Source organism: Drosophila teissieri, chromosome 2L (assembly GCF_016746235.2).
Source record: "Drosophila teissieri strain GT53w chromosome 2L, Prin_Dtei_1.1, whole genome shotgun sequence".
In the NCBI taxonomy this organism is placed as follows: Eukaryota; Metazoa; Arthropoda; class Insecta; order Diptera; family Drosophilidae; genus Drosophila; species Drosophila teissieri.
In genome coordinates, this window is record NC_053029.1 from 21919149 (window position 1) to 21938906 (window position 19758).

Here is a 19758-nt window from a genome sequence, read left to right on the forward strand (position 1 = left end):
TTATCTTCTGTACCTCAATTTATTTAGTAGCGCATTCCGCCACGTTAGTAACGATTTATAAAGCTGAAAACAAAACAAATTTTAGATTAGCCAAAATATTGTTTAAAAAATACCTAAGCAGATTGCACATTAATTGCAGTATATATGTGCATGGGCCTACCTGTTTCCTCAACGCTCCACGATCCAAAAGACTTCGGCTATAAAAATGCAGCATAATATACAAGCTCTTTACATTTAAAATATCCATTTATTTACATTAATCTTATTCTGAAATCCTCTTAGCGTATTGATATATGCAATTTATATTTCGGAAATTAGCTAGGTTCCTAGCTCCGTGGCTTTTATAACACTATTGCACTGAGCCAGGTAATAACGAGTTACATTTTATCATGTTGGGGACCTACTTAATTAACACATAATATAGGATACCATAACGTTACATTGAATGTGTATTTATGCGCAAAAGTTTTGCTTGGTAGATATATACATATATATATACAGCGACATGGAGTTTAGTAATATGCTATTGTTTCCCAACCCTTCCATTCCTTTTATCCATAACAAGAGTTGAAGTAAATACTTAATGATGCAAATTCGGTTAAAGTAATCATTTTTTAACCTATTGAACGTTGCACGGAGGCAATTCTCAAATAGTCCAGCCGTGCTGAAAAATACCAGGGGGATTGTGTGGAGTGCAGAGTGCGAGATTTGAAATGCAAGTGGTGCGAGCACACAGTGAGATCAAAGGCCAATTGTTTCCGTTCAGAGCTGGTCGTCGGCCTGCAAGGATACCACCACCTCCTCCTCCTCCAGCAGCTCTACAATAATCGTGCCTCACCTCTTTTCGCTCACAGACGCCGTCCTCCCGGCGGTACCAAGTCCGGAGGATCCCCCGCTCGCACCAGCTCCGTGGGCATTTCCGTGCTGCAGGGGCATCGAGTCCTGCCGATGAAAACTGTCCACACGACCTGACCCTCCTCCTTCTCCTCCTCCAGCGCCACAGACTCCGTGATTGCTGTTCCTGTGCAGCGAGGCCCGCAGATTGCCAGCGGTTCCCCCCACGTAGGTCGAGCGGCGCATGGACATCACACTGGTATTGTCCATCATTCCAGTGGCCGTTGAGTGCTGCCGCAGGTGCGGCTGCCGTTTGACGCAGATGCAGCAGAGGTAGCGATTAAAGTGCTGCCGAAACACCCCGGACACACAGTAGAGGGCCACAGGGTTGACGCACGAGTTGAGGAAGCTGCAAATTGAAAACCCTCGGTTAGGTTAGTGCCAATAAACGATTCTAGTTTCGGCACTGAAAAGAAGCTAACGGTTGTTGAACAAATTTTGTATACCCTGTCACAGTGTATGTGATGTCAGGTCAGATTTTTGTAACGCAGCTGTAATATTTCAATATGCAAGTGGTATAGAAACCAACATGCAGTCGGAAAAGGCTACACTGACTACACACTAGTGACCGCAGTACATAATAAACCCATATAGAATCGAGAACATCATCTGTACTGTGCTACAGACATTCAATCCAACTTATAAAGATATATACAAGGAAATTGCAACAGCAACTTGCATTTCAGAAGTATAAATTATTTTTTTAGAATGCGAGTGGCAGGGATTTTGTGATTAGACTATTTTTCTGCTCTATTTTATAGTCTGCTGTAACTTAGTCTGATGTAACTTACCACCCATTTGGCCAGAATGCAAATGGCTTTGCCGACGCGCGGCAATGAATTAATCCACCAAACTGCTGCCACATTATTTTCGAGTTTAACTGCGCTAAGTGACGCCCAAATTGGTTTCCAGAATAAAGTGGAAGGACAGAAAATTGTGAGGGGCGGACTGTCAACAAAAATAAATGTACTGGTAAAAGTTCAGAGAATGAGGTTCCCATGCATAATCTGTTTTAATTTAAAATTAAGTCAAAAGCCAGGGGCAATGCCACAAAAGTGTGCTTTTAAAACTTTAAAGGAAAACGCCCTGAAGAGCATATACATACAACAGAGCATGTAGATATGTACTACACCAACTCGTTTTCAATTATTTTTACGAATTGGTGTGACTGAGTGCGTTGGCGACCATAAATTTAGAGCCCCTCATGGGATACTTGCATGGCAATTGCAAGCATAGAGTCAAGAAAAATGTCCCTCTGATACCCGAAAACTGCTGAAAGCGCGCTACCTCTGCTGCTTCACTCACCTCGTGCAGAATCCAACGATGCGCAGCACGTTCCAGAACTCATCGAAGTCCTCCTCTGCCGTTGGGTAGAAGTGGTACCACAGCTCGAACACGTGGTACGGGAAGAAGCAAATAAAGAACACTGCAATGACAGTGGCAAGCCAATTAGAGTGTCCGTGAAGTCGTTTGGGATGCCCGATGCAGAATGTGAGAAGAAGCATGGCGGATTGCAAAATGCGGAATGCGGAATGCGATGACTTACCCACCACGAATGCTACCACCATGCGCGCCACATGAAGACGGGCTCTCGCCTGGGTGCGGCTCTGCATGCTCTGCTGCTCGCCGGGCATGTTGCGGGCGCTCATATGGAGCCGCTTGGCCATCATGATGTAGAGAGCTCCGATGATGGACAGCGGCAACAGGTAATACACCAGTGCCTTGCCCGCCACCATGAACCTGGAAGAGAGTTACTCGGAACCATGGCAGATTATCCGTAAGCCTGGTCTGCTTTCTGGCTTGAACAGGAATAAAGCAGTTTCCATGGAGATTGAAGGTTGCATTTTCAATTTCCCCTCACAATAATGAACTTTGCGAATTCTCTCGAATATTTGAGCGTGACAGACAGCGTATGACGGAGCGTTAAGACGGAGCGTTAATCAAAATGAAGGGCCATCGCCTTACAAACTCTGAATACCATTTCCTCGCCATTTTGCGGCTCTTAGCGTGGTCGAAACACATGCCACCAAGTGGAATAAAAACAAGAGAGAACGCTATAGTCGAGTTCCCCGACTATCTGATATCCGTTACTCAGCTAGTGAAAGTGCAAAGGAGGCCCTTCAACACTGACAGTTTTGGGCGGTTTGTGGGCGTTAGAGTGGGCGTGCCGAAAAGTTATTACTAATAAAAAGATTAAAAAATATCAAAACATTTTTCAAAAGTGTGGGCGTGGGTCAGCATGGGTCATCAAAGTTGCGCTGCGTTTATGTCTCTGGAGTCTGTATGCTTAATTTCTAGCATTTATACATAGCTCCTTGACGTTCATACGAACGGACAGATGGACATGGCCCGATCGACACGGCTATTGATTCTGATCAAAAATAAATATACTTTATATGGTCGGAAACACTCCCTTTCGCCTGTTACATAATTCTTGACGAGTCTAGTATACTCTTTTACTCTACGAGTAATGGGTATTATAAAGCCCGTCGGCATGCCGTAAATGAAAAATTAGCGACCACTTCAGGGCGACTACAGCTGCTAGGAGCGTCCAATGCCCCCTCCTAAAGGATCTGTGTAAATTACATCACAAGCAGATTATGTGGCAACAGCTGACGCCAGCCACACGAAAGGATTTCCAGCTTGCTCCACAGCAGCAACATTGATGGGAAAAGGAATTAACTTTCACTTGCCGGGGCTTGCGAGCTTAAGCACGTCAATGGGGAGGCGCAGCATTGATTAGAGGTGTTCTTAAGAAACAGGTAATAGCAGTTGCATCGGCTTGCGGAAAAGACAGCTGGTGGGTGCGCTAATGACTAAGGCTCACGCAAGACTATTGGCAGAACCTAATATTTGTCATATGGATCTAGTACAAGTAAGGGCCGGAAAAAGTCATTTATATAAATACAGCGTTATCAACATACTTTGCATACTCCGGGTCGCGAAATGGGGAGCACACTTCAATGGTCATGTTACCGGTGGCTGTGAAAACAGGGTACGACTTGATGTCCGAGAACAGAACCGAAGGCATGCCCAGTAAGATGGCCAGGATCCAGATCATCACAGCTGTAAATACAGTGAGCGGCTTGGTCTGTTGGGGAAGATAATATCTCCTATGAAATTCTAGAGGATCAGTCGACAATAACTCACCTGAAGCTTGCGTAGGGGATTTACGATGGCGCAGTACCGCTCGCCGGAAAGGGCGGTCAGTGTAAACACGGATACCCCGATTGATATGTCCTTGAAGAACTCGCTGATGCGGCACATGTTCCGCTCAAAGGGCCAGCTTTCCTGCGTGTAGACAATCGTGGCCACGGGCACACAAACCAATATAACCAACAGATCAGCTAGGGCCAGTGAGAGAATGTATCTGGAAGCATATGAAATCGGTAAAGGGTTACTACCACTACAGATTATTGGTATTCAACCCACTCTTTTTCAATGTCCATTCACCCGGATCGAGATTTTTTGGCTTGGAATGCTTTGTTTTTTTTCAAGGGCAAGTCAAAATCCTGACACCTACACACGCCAACACATGCGCGTTTTCACCCTTATGCTGTTCAGAGCAAAGTAAAAGAACGGTTGAGAGCAAATCAGCTTGACATTGACACCAACGAACACCTGTGAACCAGCGAGGACGAGTGTTGGGCCCTCGGACGGGGGAATCATTAAAACTGCTGGATTTGGCTGATTGCATGTGACCTGAATTCCAACCTGACACGTTTTCAGTCATCGAGTCTAGACAAACAGTCGCGACAAAGTCGTCGAGCAAACTTTCCACCAATGGCAGGACGATTACGTTGGCCATCACAATTACTGCCACAACTACTGGCTCACTGCAATCAGGCACTCAGTTGAAGTGTAGTGGCAATTTTTGGGCAATCAATGCAAACGTATGACCAATTACAGATTAAGTTGGTCCAAAACGAAGGGACCTATTCGCTTCGAGAGAGATAGTGGCTACCAAACTCAGGCAATGGCTTCCTAAGCAGCTGCTGTCAAGCCAACATCTTGGCCCAGAAACTTTTAATTCAATGTACATTTAAATTCCGGTTACAAGCCTGCACAAGTTTAAAAAGTTAATAAACATTTGCATAGCGGACAGCCTTCTTCCAGAGTTCCACTGCCAGCTGTCGGGTTGCCTCTGCTTCGTAGTTTTCTTGACAAAAATAAAAACAATAAAAGTGGGACGGAATAAAGCTTGTATATTGTCATAGATGAATTTCACATTCGGGTTTGTAAGACCACATTGCGTACGGGCTGAATGTTTACGACTACGAGGACTGTCAACTTGCCAATAGAGATGAGCTAGTTTGCTATCTCCGGATTCAAAGTCGATGTTGTGCCCCCAGATAATGTTTTTATTTTTCGCCGGAAATGTTAGTTTTCTGTCGAAAATCGCAGACAACAGATGGCTTGTTATGATATTTTCTGTTTGCTTCAAGGACTTAAAAAGATTTTTTTAATACCCGTTACTCGTAGATTAAAAGGGTATACTAGATTCGTTGAAAAGTAAGTAACAGGCAGAAGAATGCGTTTTCGACTATATAAAGTATATATATTCTTGGTCAGGATCAATAGCCGAGTCGATCTGGCCATGTCCGTCTGCCCGTCCGTGTGTCCTTTTGTCCGTGTGAACGTCGAGATCTCAGGAACTACAAAAGCTAGAAAGTTGAGATTAAGCATACAGACTCTAGGGACATAGACGCAGCGCAAGTTTGTTGACCCATATTGCCACGCCCACTCTAACGCCCAAAACTACCACGCCCACACTTTTGAAAAATGTTTTGATATTTTTTTATTTGTATTGTAAATTTCTAACGCCAACAAACCGTAGCAGCTTTGGGCCCACACTTTTGAAAAACCTTTTGATATTTTTTCATTTTTGTATTTATCATGTAAATTTCTATCGATAAGCTTTTGCCACGCTTACCCTTACGCCGACAAACCGACCAAAACTGCCATGCCCACACTTTTGAAAAATGTTTTGATATTTTTTCACATTTTTTTTAGTCTCAGTAATTTTTCTCAATTTGCCTAAAAACTTTTTCCACGCCCACTCTAACGCCGGCAAACCGCCAAAAACTGTTAGTGTTGAAGTCTCTCCTTCGCACTTCCAATAGCTGAGTAACTGGTATCAGATATTCGGGGAACTCGAATATAGTGTTCTCTCTTGTTTTTTCCTTATTTCCACTAATATTCCAGATAATTTGAAAATTTCCACTAGCTGAGTAACGGGTATCTGATAGTCGGGAAACTCGACTGTATGTAGCATTCCCTCTTGTCAAAATGTACTCTTCGGAGAACATTGTTTTTTTTTCTGAAACCATAAAATCATATGTAGCCTATAAGGTTTAGTAGTATTTCCCGCACTCTATCGCGAAGTGAAGAGCGCATTTTAAGTCCAAATGTGCGACCATATAAAGACATTATTATGTATGGCCCGTTAAGGGCTGTTCCCAAAGAAGCAGACGGTAACAAAGCGGAAGACCTTCAATAAATGTTGTTCCATGCCCCCCTATCTACTTCCACAGTGCCCACCTTCTGCGGGACCCCCACAGTGCGTCATACATCCACTTACGTGTTGGGTATGTTGCGCATGGAGCGGTGGCGAAAGAAGATGATGACCAGCGTGCCGTTGCCCAAAACTCCCACAATGAAGATAAGCGTGTACAGCACGGTGACAATGTAAGTCTCCGGGCGGTCCAGCACAGGCACATACGGTATTATTCCGCCGTCGGCGCTGGCGTTGTGGGCCATCCCCTGTGCCGGACCCTCCTGCTCCAGACCGTGTCCCGTTGCCAGGAGTTCGCTGTCGTTGGCACCGTTGACTTCGCCATCCGCTAGTCTGGCTGCCAACGTCTGCCCCACGTCCATCAGGGCGGCGTACATGTGCGAGGGAGGAGCTGCGATTGCTCTCAATACTGTTTCAATGCGTATCGTTTTATGGCCTCGCTTTGTCCACTCCCGTTTCCGTGGGTCTGCCGCAGTCCGTGGAAGGCTGCAGGTTCTGTCTGGGCCTCTGTGCTTATGTCGATGATGTTGCTACTGGTGTTGCCACGGGCTCGTGTTTTATTTTGCACATTGTGTTTGGCCGTGACCACTGAGCTTGCTGGTGCGGTGTCCGTCAGCTTCTGCACGACTTTCGCCAGTTGGCGCCGGAAGCTGTTGGAGGAAAAATTAAGATAGAAGAGAAAAAGAGAGAGGGCGGTTGCGTCAGTTCAGACTAATTCAGTTAAACTTTAATCGGTGTGCATTTGCCTGCCCGTTAAGCATACGATGCGGCTTATCTAGACAGGAATGCATTACCTATGAGGCGCATAAATAACAGGCATACACAGCGTGTGCATCGGGGTGGGCAAATAGAATTTATGATTCGGCATCTGAGGCTGAACCGTGTCGAGTGCAACATATAGTACAGGGCCTGTGTGCGTATCGGCATAATAAAGAATCTCCTTAACATGCAATCGCTGACCATGTGTGCATTCAACACGAATTTACAGCGCCAATAATCATAAATTTCGAAATATTCCCCCCAGCAAGTAACTGCTGTGCGGCAATCAGAGTCTTTCAAACATCCAATTATTTGTGGCCCCATCTTCTTACCCTTCGGCCGTGATTATCTTTCACGCCCACCCGGCGTTCTGTTGCCGTTTCCGGACCCGCAATCCCACTAATACGAAAACATTCGTGCGGAAGCAAATACTTTCAAGTCGCAATGCGTTTATCCTAAAAGAAAGCAGGGCTGAGCCTGACGCCCGACTAAGACAGACTCTAAGGCGGGTTTATCTGGGCTGCTGTCAGCTTGCGAGGGTGGCGATGGGTCCAACCATCTCCGCGCGCATTTTTGTTATCCCGATGTTGTTTCAATTTCGTTTCGATACTAGCTATCGTTGCCATTTGGTGAGCTGCCATTGATTTTGCTTTCGTTATTTATTTATTTTGATTGTGGCCTACGAGTGCGTGCCTCCCATTCGGCAAATGGAATTCCATCAAGTTCCAGCTCGTGAGACTATTTTTGGAAAATCTAATCAACCAGGCTAAGTGAAAGTGAAAGTGCATTCCGGAGAGCTTTATGGAATCAGGCTCTTTAACTGCTGACGATGTGGTGCATCCGAAATGCTAAATCCGAAAAATTAATTTGAATCTAAATAATGCAACAGCTATTTGTTGTCTTGACCGGAGCTCATATTGCACCATCGCAGAAGGTATATTGATTTCAGTCAGAAGTTTCAACGTAGCAAAGGACACATACATATATGTATGTACATAAATCATATATAATATTATGTTTATTTATCTCCCCAAAGATAGAAAATTAAGATTAAGCTAGAAGAATCCGGAGATGTAGATGAAAAGCAAGTTTGTTTTAAAACCACACTTTTAAAAAAGTTTTAATTATTTTAATTGTATTATTTCTATTGTAATGCCATAATCATTTTAGCAACGCCCACTCTGGTACTCACAAGATTCATAATAATTTTAATAAAATAATAAAATGTTATTAAATTAAAAAATTATTCACTTATAGGCGGTTTGTGGGCGTTAGACTGGGAGTGGCAAACGTTTTTTGGCAAATCGATAGATATTTATAGATAGAAGACTAATAGAATAACAAGTAATTAAACAAAAATTCTAGAGTATGGGCTTGACAGTTTTGGGCATCTTGTGAGAGTTAGAGTGGACGTTGCAACATTTAACTTGGAAATCGGCTATAGCGTTCTTTCTTGATTTAAGTATTTGATTTATGTATTTATTATAAGCTTCGACTTGGTGAATCAATCTTTTTTCTGGTTGTGTATTTATTGTGGGTTTTAGCCATGGCCTCGCCCATGCCAACTTCTTTTATCGGACCGTGTGTAATTTTTGGCAAATGGCTAAGCACATTTAATCGGTGCGTTCTTAACTTTTGGTATGTTGTCACCCGCTCAACTTAGAATATTTTAAGGGGTTAGATTTTTAAGTTAAATTCAAAAGTATCCTTTTTCATTACTTCATTATCATGTGCACTATAATCATAAGATGCACTGCGTCCGAAAACGTCAAATAGCTGTTGGAGACAACAAAGACGATGTCATATTTTTTCTTAATCAGGAAACTTTTTCTTTCCTGTGCCAAACTTCTGGATAGGTTTTTCATGAGAGAATGCGAAAAACTTAAATTTTGCTAGTCGCAGACAAGCAATTTCCTTTTACAGGGAATCCCATGGGATCACTGGGCAGGAAACAGTCATCAACAAGAGAAATGATTAAACTTGACTGACCAGACACACCCCTCAATGTCGTCAATTGACCTCAATCAATTATATACAGTATTTTTTATTTGACCTTCATTTATTCCATTAGAGTGTTCTTTGTGTATTATGTTCGGCGATGTGACTGTAAAAAGCATCTGTGGCACCCATTTGGTTTGGGTATACATTTTTTTCTATGATTTACCGTCGTTGTATGAGCGGTATATGCTAAATAAAATCAGCTATTAAGCAATTTCAAATGCCGGGACACGGGTAAAATAAGCATTTGCCTTCCGCAGCGAAGATGCGAAGGCGAAGATGCAAAAGGCAAAGCCAGATATTGTATGTTATAACCAGGGATGTATTACAGCACAGGGACTAAATATACAAATAAAGGTGGACAAAAAATGTTATCCTTCGTAGCATTGTGGAAAAGCTTTGAATTTTGGAAACGAAATCCAGCCCAAAGAGACGATGTATAACGTTCCTTTGTATTACGTGTTAGATAAATCATAAAACCAAAATTATTTAATACACTTGCGTGCTCCGGATGTAGCTCTGGCGACGAGACGTTTGTGCAATGCGGCGTGTCGGTTAATCATTTGGTTGTTTTATGAGCAGCCAAGCCGAATAATAAGCCTAGAAGAAAAACAAGCCTAAAGGTGCACCTCAAGCTCTGTTAAACTCACAGCCTCAACTCACGGAAAACCCCACGATAACTTATTATTTTCCCTGCTGTTCTAATTAGAGTCAAATATAAATATGGCGCCTTGAGGACCTGAACGCTAGCCTTGGCCATATTTAATGAGAGCTGAAAGGTCTGCGAGTAATGCAATTTCACTCCGCCCACTAAACGCTTCAAACATTGACAAAATTATGCGCAATCACGGGCCAGTCTTACGGCTACCAGCTTCCGGCGACAAAGTCAAGTCATGGGTGGATGGATCTCGACCTCGCCAGCGGGTCCAGCCATTAGCCGTCATTAAAGATGATTAAATGCGGTCCACGCTTTTCCATTATATAAAAGGGGCAGACTCCTGATGCCAACAGGATAGGTAAAGTTGCCTTAGTGTCAGTTGGCAGTTTGGGAAATGTCGACACACATATTATTTCGATAGATACACTTCTTTTGCAATAGTAAAAGATTCCGCAAATAACTCTTCAGTAAATTAAAAGTATGTCTAAGCGGGTGAGCATCATGTTGCCCGACGAAATGCCTGCGGATCCTTCAGGCAACACGAGACACTCAAAGCCCAGCCGCACTTTAAAAAGTTTAATAAAAAACAGATCAAGCGCTCGGACCCAACTCGCACCGCCAGTCTTTGTAGTTGTCAGCCCGGAGAGCAGTCAATGCTCTCTTACCTCAGGTCAGCGGAACAACACCAGCACGACCAACAACAGTTCCCTAAACCAACGGATTAAGATGGACTCCGAGGAGAGGTTGTCAGGAATCGAAGAAGATCGAGAATCGAATCTAGAGAGTCGCGTCTTGCTGCAAAGTGGATCCTCGAACTCTAGTCATACAGTTAATTTTGATTCTACCTCCACCTCGATCAGAAAGTTTCTTAAGAGCACAGTGGATTTTGTTAGGGCAGGAGAGTCCTTCACATCCGCGAAGCATTTCTTTCACAAATTCATAAAACGAAGCGGCTCAATGTCAAATTCCAAGCCTTCGATGCCATCCTCCTGCTGTCAGGCGGTAGGTGAGGAAAATCCCTATATGAGCAAGTCCAATGATACGCTTTTGACGGACTCGGCCATCCCCACTGCTGTGCCCAGTACCTCCCAGATGACGGCCCCCTTACATTTTTCCAACTACTCATTCAATAACACGAACTACGACCTTTACAATCTCCTCTCTGACATCACCCCTCTGACTGGCTACACGCCCGTGGGTCTCACTGAGGATGCTGACTACCGTACCGACACTTCTACAAAAACTGCGTTGAACAGCGTGAACTGCAATTTGGCAAACTCGTCGGAGGATCATTTAGGAAGCGGATTCGACAACAGTCTCTCGTCAACAGTTTCTCCCGGTCAGGTGAAGGTAGCGGACACAAAAAGGCGACCCTCTTCGAAAGATCGCTCAAGCAGCAGATATTTCCTCCAGAAACCTAAGACATCGCGCGCTAGTTTACGTAAAAAGTCACCCAAGATGTCACCTCGAACAAATCAGTCTGTGCCTGCAATAGGGCCCATATTTGCTATGGTTAGTTCATCTGGGCCTAACTCTTCTGAGGGATCGCGGCGATCGAGCCTGAGACGTCAGCAAAGTCCATTACCCAACGGGGTTGCAAAAATTTCGACCACCTCTAATTCAAGACCGAACATAGCTACAGCGACCACGTCTAGGAAAGAAAATTCCCCTCGATCAAGCCGATCAAGAAAGAGTTTCCGCCTTAGTTCACCCAGACGCCCAAGTCGAGGCACTCGGGCCAGCGCCTTGGAGAGCCCTTACCTAAAGAGCGAGGACACCGCCGCTAAAGTAGAGTACGCCTTCGCTCTGGTCAGCCCGGAGGAGGCGGGAAACAGTCAGCCTGATGAAAGTAGTGCCGATGTCGAGGATGCCTCCTCCAGTTGCCAGACATATCAGAAGCATTGCACCTGTCACCATTGCCAGGACGTGCGTCGGGCGGTTAAGAGGTCCGACTTTTTCAAATCGCCCGAGGGACAGAAGCGGCTGGAGGCGAAGCTACTGGCCAAGAACTTCTTTATGGACATCTGCGTACTGTCGGAAGTGCGCCACCGGGTTCAGTCCGATCTGCATGGGACCCGCCGTCATCCATCAGCGCGGCTTAGTTACCCGGTGAGCATCTGTGGGGCGACCAGGCTAAGCGGAGGCTCGCTCTCGTTGCAGTGGATAACCCATGACCTTGACAGCATAGACCACTTCGACGTCTTTGTGGACAACATCCCGAGCCGTAGTGTCTACAACCGGCAGGCCACTTACACCGTGCTCGTCGACGTAAACACCGCCCAGACGCACACGCTGCGACTGCGGGCGGTGCCGGAGCGTGGAAGCCGTGTTCAGGATTCCTCGGTGGACAAATTCATGTCGGAGGTGGCGGCCGGGCATATGCGTCACGTTAGGCAGGGCCAGCTCTTCGCCAGGTGTTTCGAGCACCTGGACGCCCGACCACAGCAGCGGACGCTGGTGGACTTCTGGACGGACAGCGAGTTCTTGTACATGCCCACGCGCGACTTTCTTCCGCCTACAAAGGCTCGCTGACTGGCCAAAATAAACAGTTTTATTAGCAGCAGTCCATGTAGGAGTGGGTATGTGGCGGAAACAGCTGCGTGGCCAAAAATTGATTAGGCTAATTTTGAAGTGATGACCAATCGGCGAAGCAAACTCTCAAAGCAAAAGAAGTGGACCGGCTGCTACCTGCACGACGTTTCGCAGGTCGGTCAGAATGAAATGTGAGCCTGATACAGCCATCAGTCAGCCAAGTAGACAACTTCAGCTGTCGGCGCTATTTAAAAAAAAGTTGAAAGCTGGGCAGCGTTGGTGAAGCTGTGTTTCTTTATCAGTAGCTTTCAGGCAGGCGGGCTTGGAACTCAGCGTGTGGCCTGGTACGGACGTAGGCGTTTGGCGATGATCTGTCAGAGATTTTGTGCCGCAAAGTGGCATGATTAATTATTTGGCAAATGTTTGGATTCCTCGCTCTCTGCTCAGCTGGCACTGCCATGGAAATGAGGAAAACCAAAATTATGCGAACTCGCACTTTCATAGAAGGAAAGAACGGCCGAGAAACCCAAGCCGTTCAGTATTTTAATTAATTTTCACTTTCATTCGACTAGTAAGCATTCCATCAACGATGTGATGGACAGCTGTGCCAGCGGTGGCCCCTCGAGAATTCCCTGTCCACAACTCACTGGGCGCGTTTTGATTGAGGTGTTTAGCTTTCACTTTGTTTAGGTTTCCCTTGGCGCAGGCTACTTGGGGCTACTTTCATTATTTGGATAATTTTCAATTATCGCTGTTATTTCTTGAAGTCAGCAGTTTATGTTTTCATCCCTATCTCGATATATGAATATTTATATGTACATACATCCATATGTACATGTTGCCACGCGGCGGAAACACATTTTTTATGGTCCCATCTCGCCAAGTTCAATTACTTTTTATTATAAGGTCCACGTTCCCCCTGAACGCATTTTTATGTGCTGGAAACAGTTGGCCAAATATTTTAATTGATTTCATGTGGTCGACGCCAGCCATTTGGCCAGGACTCTGCCCGATCAGAATGTAGTGTTTTGTAAATATTTGCTTTCTCGCCCAGACATTCATGTCCGTGCCCCGAGTTGTTTACGCTAGACTGTTTATGGGAAATTGCGTTGTTTAATGTCAGATCTTCTGATGATGACAGTAGCGATCATTGTTCAGATGCGAAATCTTATTTAATATTACTACACAATCTTTTTGGCCAATCATCTTGAGTATGTTTTCCTTTCGTTTTCGGCAGTATATATCTATGTGCTCTTTGGGGAGGTGGTTATCATTTTCCACATCACTGTTACGTACCATACCTTTCGATAAAATATTGAATTATTGAATTATTAAATTATTGAAGTCGGACAGTTGTCCCATAAAATTAGTATATGCTACAACTACTTCTTTTGTTGACAGTTCTAGTAGATAACTGCAGGCGCAAGTGTCAAGCGCGTTCCATAAACGGAATTATTATTAATCGAATTATTGCTATCAGGCATTATTAACTATAAAAGTCTCACGGGTATTACAAGTTGGTCGTCGTTTCTATTGTAACATATTTTTCTTAAAATGTTCTTAGTAGTACCTAAGATGAAATAAAATATGCATTACAATTTTGATACGTTTACGTAAAATGTAGATTTCATAATAAAACAGGCTTTATTCCATCCATTTTAAAGCTGTTATGTAGTTTCACCTTGGATTAGCTAAAATAAATTAAATTCCAACCGATCGGAAAAACTGCCGGCTGGTGAGTTTCTCTAAAGCAACCACATTTACCTACATGTGATGGAAATAAAGCCTTGGACTGCTCGGAAAACTTAGAATTTAAATTATAACCGTTATGCAAATTAATCATTTGTTGCCTTACTTATTTTCATTCATTTTCTGTACACCCCCTTGCAATCGTATTATTTGATAACTAAATGGGGGAAAGCGAAATCTCTCGGCACTAGAGGCCAAATGCATAAATACCACCAGAAGAACAACTGGCTTGTTAGTCCACATCGGATACTTATGATTTCCGAACAAGTTCACCTGCCCTGAGTAAATACAAGATGAGACGCGCATCTATGTTCTTGAAAAGAGTAACTTTTCTAGTTGGACTAACCTTTACCGTGCCTTCAATCGAAAATGTATCATCTCTCCCCTTTAACTAGTTGATTACGATGTGACAGCACTAGCAAAAACATGAGTGAATTAGGTCCTTCAATAAATCATTCGGCCATTCCAGATTCAGTCTAGTCTACAGCAGTAGTAGCCCATCCAAACAATCACAGTCGATGATTGTGCGGCAGTCAAGCTATCATTTATCAAGCGTCAAATAGCGCCTAATATCGCTCAAAGGATAAAAAGGCACCAAATGAGTAATATCTTATTAGAAGACAGGTGAGTCCTGCCTCCTGGACAAAACTTGAGCGGATTGTCAGACGGTATGTATGTGCGTTAGCGCCTCAACCTTCATTGAGCATGTGTCGCGTGTCAGGAATTGACAGCTCGTCAGATTGAATCGTGCCCGTCGCTTCCTACGCTTATTTAATATCCTATTTATGCCTTGTCTTGCTTCCATCGGCCCAGCTGACTGGAGCGGTAATTGAATTCCATTCTGCGTCAGAACGCTGCATCCGAATCACACTCGAATACAGAACTGGAACAGCTGTCATAGTTTTGCACACGTAAGATATCCTGTGCGAAAATAGACCAGAATGATGTCGGCGGCGTCGAAGCCATATCAACTAATTAAGAGTCCGATGTTCCTGTGCAAGAGGTGAGCAAAGCTAATGACCGCTTTACGGAATTCATTTACCGAATGGATGAGGCATACGTAGCACGTGGCCTACTGCATATTCATCAGTTAACAGGGGACTCCGTGCGGCAAGGACATCATCCTAATTATGCTGCTCGCCCAAGCTCATCTTCACCGCAATCAGATCATGAGCCTGAGCACTGCGCCTCTGCAGCCTTATGGTCATTAATAACCAGCGCCGACATTAATCAGTTTTATATATCAAATTAATGCCGCCATACTTGTCGTGATGAAAAAAAGGAGTGCTTCGACTGTCAGATACCCGTTACTACACTGCATTTGGTTTGGATAAAAGCGCCACCTGCTGATAATTTTGATTACTATCATATAGGATTTTGACATTACTTTTTTAACTGGTATTTGGACCTTTGATCATAACTTGACGGGCAAGTACGGGAAAACTATATATTATCTGTGACATTCCTTGCAACAAGCCCAGTATACCCTTTTAGTTGAGGTTGTTGAGAAAAATCAAAATCAAAAAATCAAAATCAAATTAAAAAACCAAGATTTTGATATGCCATTAAAAGTCTAAGAAGCTTTCTTTAAATTTCGGCCGTTAAACAAAACTTGTCATTTAGTCTTAAAAGCTTAAGTCAAAATCGAAATCGCACAACAAAAATTTCTAAGAAAATTGTAATGTTCTCTGCAATTAATTCACAGCAATACATTTTGGAGCAACCAATGAAAGCAGGGTGGAAACCGTAATCTTTAAGCCACCCAGCAATTTGTATCAAAAAAAATCTATAAATGGCTTTGTGTACACATAAATATCAATTTGATGGGGTAGCATTGACATTTTCGTAACATAAATATAATTTATTATGATGTACACAGCGTGAAGTAGAAGTCGGAGCAAAAGCTGTCAGCACCTTAAACAGCCGTGCATAAGAATTCGGTGTTTTTCCAACATCAACCAAATTCTACGCCAAATATATGCCTAATTTGTAAGCAGTTAAATGTAAAGAATAAAACGCGAAAGTTCAAAAAGTTGTATTAGTAAGGAAAGCAGTGACAAACTACCCCTGGTAACTGTCGAACGCCTCGAGCGGAAAAAGTTGCTATGGAAATTGTTTCTGATTGTTCCCCGATTGAAGCTGAGCTTGCATAACGTAGTCCATTAGCATCGGCGAAAACTTCACTCAATCTGTACTCTAAAAAGGTCGTCAAACGGATGTGATCTAACCATAATATTTGGATCCATCATAGCATCTCAAATAATATGTTTAGATCACATCCATAGATAACAGATAACTTTTCAGAGATTATTAATTCAATACGCACACAGCGTATAAGTATTTTGTCTAACATAAGAAAATGACAAATATACAGATACACTAGGAAGAATCGAAATAGAAAGATTGGCTTGCGACAAAGACAGAAATTCCTTCAAAGCAAGGGGCGATTGGAAATTGTATTGATGTATTTTAATGATTTTGAAAGTATGATTTGTATCTAAGTGTACGAGTCCAAACATCATATCCGTATGATATACAAGTGCAAGCGGTTAACAAATATGGACCTGTGAGCTCGTAAGTTCGCGATTTGTGGGCATTGTTCGCCGTTTTAATTTTGTTAACCGCAAAACTTGTATGGCACCGAAAGGTCAGGCTCGGTATTGAAGATTATAAGTGCTCACCTAGGAGAATTAGACGGCAAGTATGGGGTCGGAAAATTATAGTGTAGAGTTGGTCGGATATCCTTAGCGTACCATTACATAGAGGAAGACGTCGCAATACGTCGTATGCGGGATAATTTCAATTGCAGCGCCACTAAAAAACTGTTTTTAAGCACAATATCATACGAAGACCATGGATTGCGCACCCTAATGGTGAGCGACAAAGTTGACTTGATCTTTGCTGATGTGACGCTGTCACGTTCGGACTGTTGATTAGGCGACGGATCGACTAACGAACGTGCTAATTCTCGGCCGCATCCACTCCAATCTGGAAGAGAATTTTAGCTGTTGTGACACTGACACAAACGAAGTTCCATCAAACCATGGATTTTATTAGGTGTCGAAAAAATTCAAAGCTTGAGCCCGGGAACGAACATAAGAAATGTTTCTTTTTTGGAACTTTCAAAGAATTGCCTTATATTTTTATACCCGTTACTCGTAGAGTAAAAGGGTATACTAGATTCGTTGAAAAGTATGTAACAGGCAGAAGGAAGCGTTTCCGACCATATAAAGTATATATATTCTTGATCAGGATCAGTAGCCGAGTCGATCTGGCCATGTCCGTCTGTCCGTCCGTCTGTCCGTCTGTCCGTCCGTCTGTCCGTATGAACGTCGAGATCTCAGGAACTACGAAAGCTAGAAAGTTGAGATTAAACATACGGACTCCAGGGACATAGACGCAGCGCAAGTTAGTCGATTCATGTTGCCACACCCACTCTAACGCCCACAAACAGCCAAAAACTGCAACGTCCACACTTTTGAAAATTGTTTTGATATTTTTTCATTTTTGTATTAGTGTTGTAAATTTCTAACGATTTGCCAAAAAACTTTTTGCCACGCCCACGCTAACGCCCACAAACCGCCCAAAGCTTCACGCCCACACTTTTGAAAAATGTTTTGATATTTTTTCATTTTTGTATTAGTCTTGTAATATTCTATCGATTTGCCAAAAAACTTTTTGCCACGCCCACTCTAACGCCCTCAAACCGACAAAAACTGTCAGTGTTGAAGATTCTCCTTCGCACTTCCACTAGCTGAGTAACGGGTATCAGATAGTCGGGGAACTCGACTATAGCGTTCTCTCTTGTTTTGCTTCGGCTCAGGTCCGGATCCGAGACCCCCAGTGGTTAATTAGATTCAAGACCCCACCGGCCTTATAAAAAAAAAATGGCACAATACAGCGACTTCAGATATGGGACCCAATAACTTCCGTTCATCTTCTTACCGCCTGAGATACTCTGTCAAATCATGAAAAAATGTGTTGCCAGAATCAGCTTTTAGGTCCGCAGGGGATTATCATTACTTCCAAATTGATAAGAATTGTAATTAAATATATTAAGTTAGGAAATGATTTTAATAAATTCGAGGCAAAAATTGGGCTTTGCAAACAGGAAAATAACGTTGGCGTAGACATGACCCAAAGCAGACTTATTAGAAATGGAAAACCCTTTGAGAAACGACGTTCTGTCCTCCTTTAATTAATTACAACAAACTTTTTCGCATTCAAACAAAGAGTTTTTGTATTCCTCGTAAGAAAATAAACAATTTCATATTTCAGTATGCCTGACACGAAATAACTTTCAACATTGCTTGGGTTTTTAAGAAGGCACAAGACAAGGTGGAAGAAAGAAATAAGTAAGAAAAGTAAATTTAAGGGACGGGGTTAAAAGTTGATTCATATTATTAAGGAATGCATACGCTTTATACATTTTTTTAGCGTACAGTCAAACTCCCCCAAATATTGGTATATATGTATCCTAAACTCACCAACAGCAATATCTGTCACTGTAAGCAAAGTGATGCGAGCTAGCCAGCGAGGGAGTTTTACCAGTCGACTGCAATTGTTTCGCAGGACACTTGACCCGAAATTGTTTGTTTGTGAGTCAAAAGCAGAGACAGCTGCCCATCACACAATATACTAAGAGTGTTTGATTTTTAAACCAACGCGGGGAACTATGGGCTTTACGAGCGCAACCAGAAAATCGACCAACGGTCAGCTCGTTTGAAAAGAACATAACTCTAAGCGAGTTCGAAATGCGGCTTGTTTGGCTTTTTTTACTCGGGTTTTGAAATTTCGTTTCGCGACCACAATGCGGTGTGACTACCAAGCGAACGACCTCGACCGTTACCGCTGAATCCGTGCACAGGACTAACTAGTACAAATCGGCGGAACCGGCGCAAAAGTCTGCGTCGTTAATGGGATCCACATGAACCCACGATGTCCAAAAAGTGCGCCAAGTCCAGTATAAAGTAAATTGCGAATGGAGTCCACCATGTGCTCAAAACTGCGCATGTGCTGTCCACCAGATGAAGGCAATCACTGTCGATGATGCTCTGCCAACTCTGTACGCCCCTTCCCTTTCATTTTGGCACCCATCTGTTGCTGGCGCTGCTTGCTAAATTTCATTCATGTGTACGGTCTTCCTATCCATTCAGTTCCCAAAAATATTTTGGCCTCTGCTTGTATTTCCTTTTATTTATAGACGCTATTTTGACTTCCTTTGGCTGTCAGAACCCTTTCAAACAACTTAAGTATGAAAAAATCTTAAATAGACGCCCAAATCGCCCCACCCGAATCTTTATTTTACCAGTACTTGATATTTGGTTATATAGCTGGAAATACCCTGATCTAGCCTTGGTCTGATGCTATTTCGTAGAGTTTAAGAGCTACAACTCTGCATGACATTTAAGAGCAAAAAGTCCATATAATGGAGTTAATAAAAGTTGTCTTTCCACCTAACGTAAATTGACATTTCAATACTTATGTAAGAAGTTTAATAAAGAATAGCGTTACAACTATGTACACTTTTGTACACTTTTGTATAGAAAACACTGATCAGGTAAAGATCAACAACTTATATTTGTTTACTATTTGACAGCTGCATTACAACCACGTCAAGCTTCATTGGGACAGGTATATAAAAGGCGGAAGG

At 43.2% G+C, this 19758-nt stretch overlaps 2 protein-coding genes across 3 annotated transcripts; one reads left to right on the forward strand and one right to left on the reverse strand.

The window, feature by feature from the left end:
• Positions 1-44: 44 nt before the first annotated feature.
• LOC122626071 (neuropeptide CCHamide-2 receptor) lies at positions 45-6786 on the reverse strand. The gene is made up of 7 exons (XM_043806187.1): positions 6476-6786; positions 4045-4264; positions 3819-3985; positions 2441-2634; positions 2200-2320; positions 839-1243; positions 45-63 (listed from the first exon to the last, which is right to left on the reverse strand). Exons 1-7 carry the CDS (start codon positions 6784-6786, stop codon positions 45-47), a joined length of 1437 nt encoding a protein of 478 aa, XP_043662122.1.
• A 3403-nt stretch (positions 6787-10189) lies between these two features.
• LOC122622056 lies at positions 10190-12387 on the forward strand. 2 transcript variants are annotated; one of them, XM_043800197.1, is made up of 2 exons: positions 10190-10316; positions 10415-12387. In XM_043800197.1, exon 2 carries the CDS (start codon positions 10551-10553, stop codon positions 12354-12356), a length of 1806 nt encoding a protein of 601 aa, XP_043656132.1. In that variant the 5' UTR covers positions 10190-10316; positions 10415-10550; the 3' UTR covers positions 12357-12387. The 2 variants fall into 2 exon arrangements, with proteins under 2 accessions (XP_043656132.1, XP_043656125.1); XM_043800190.1 differs by having other exon boundaries at positions 10197-12387.
• Positions 12388-19758: the final 7371 nt, after the last annotated feature.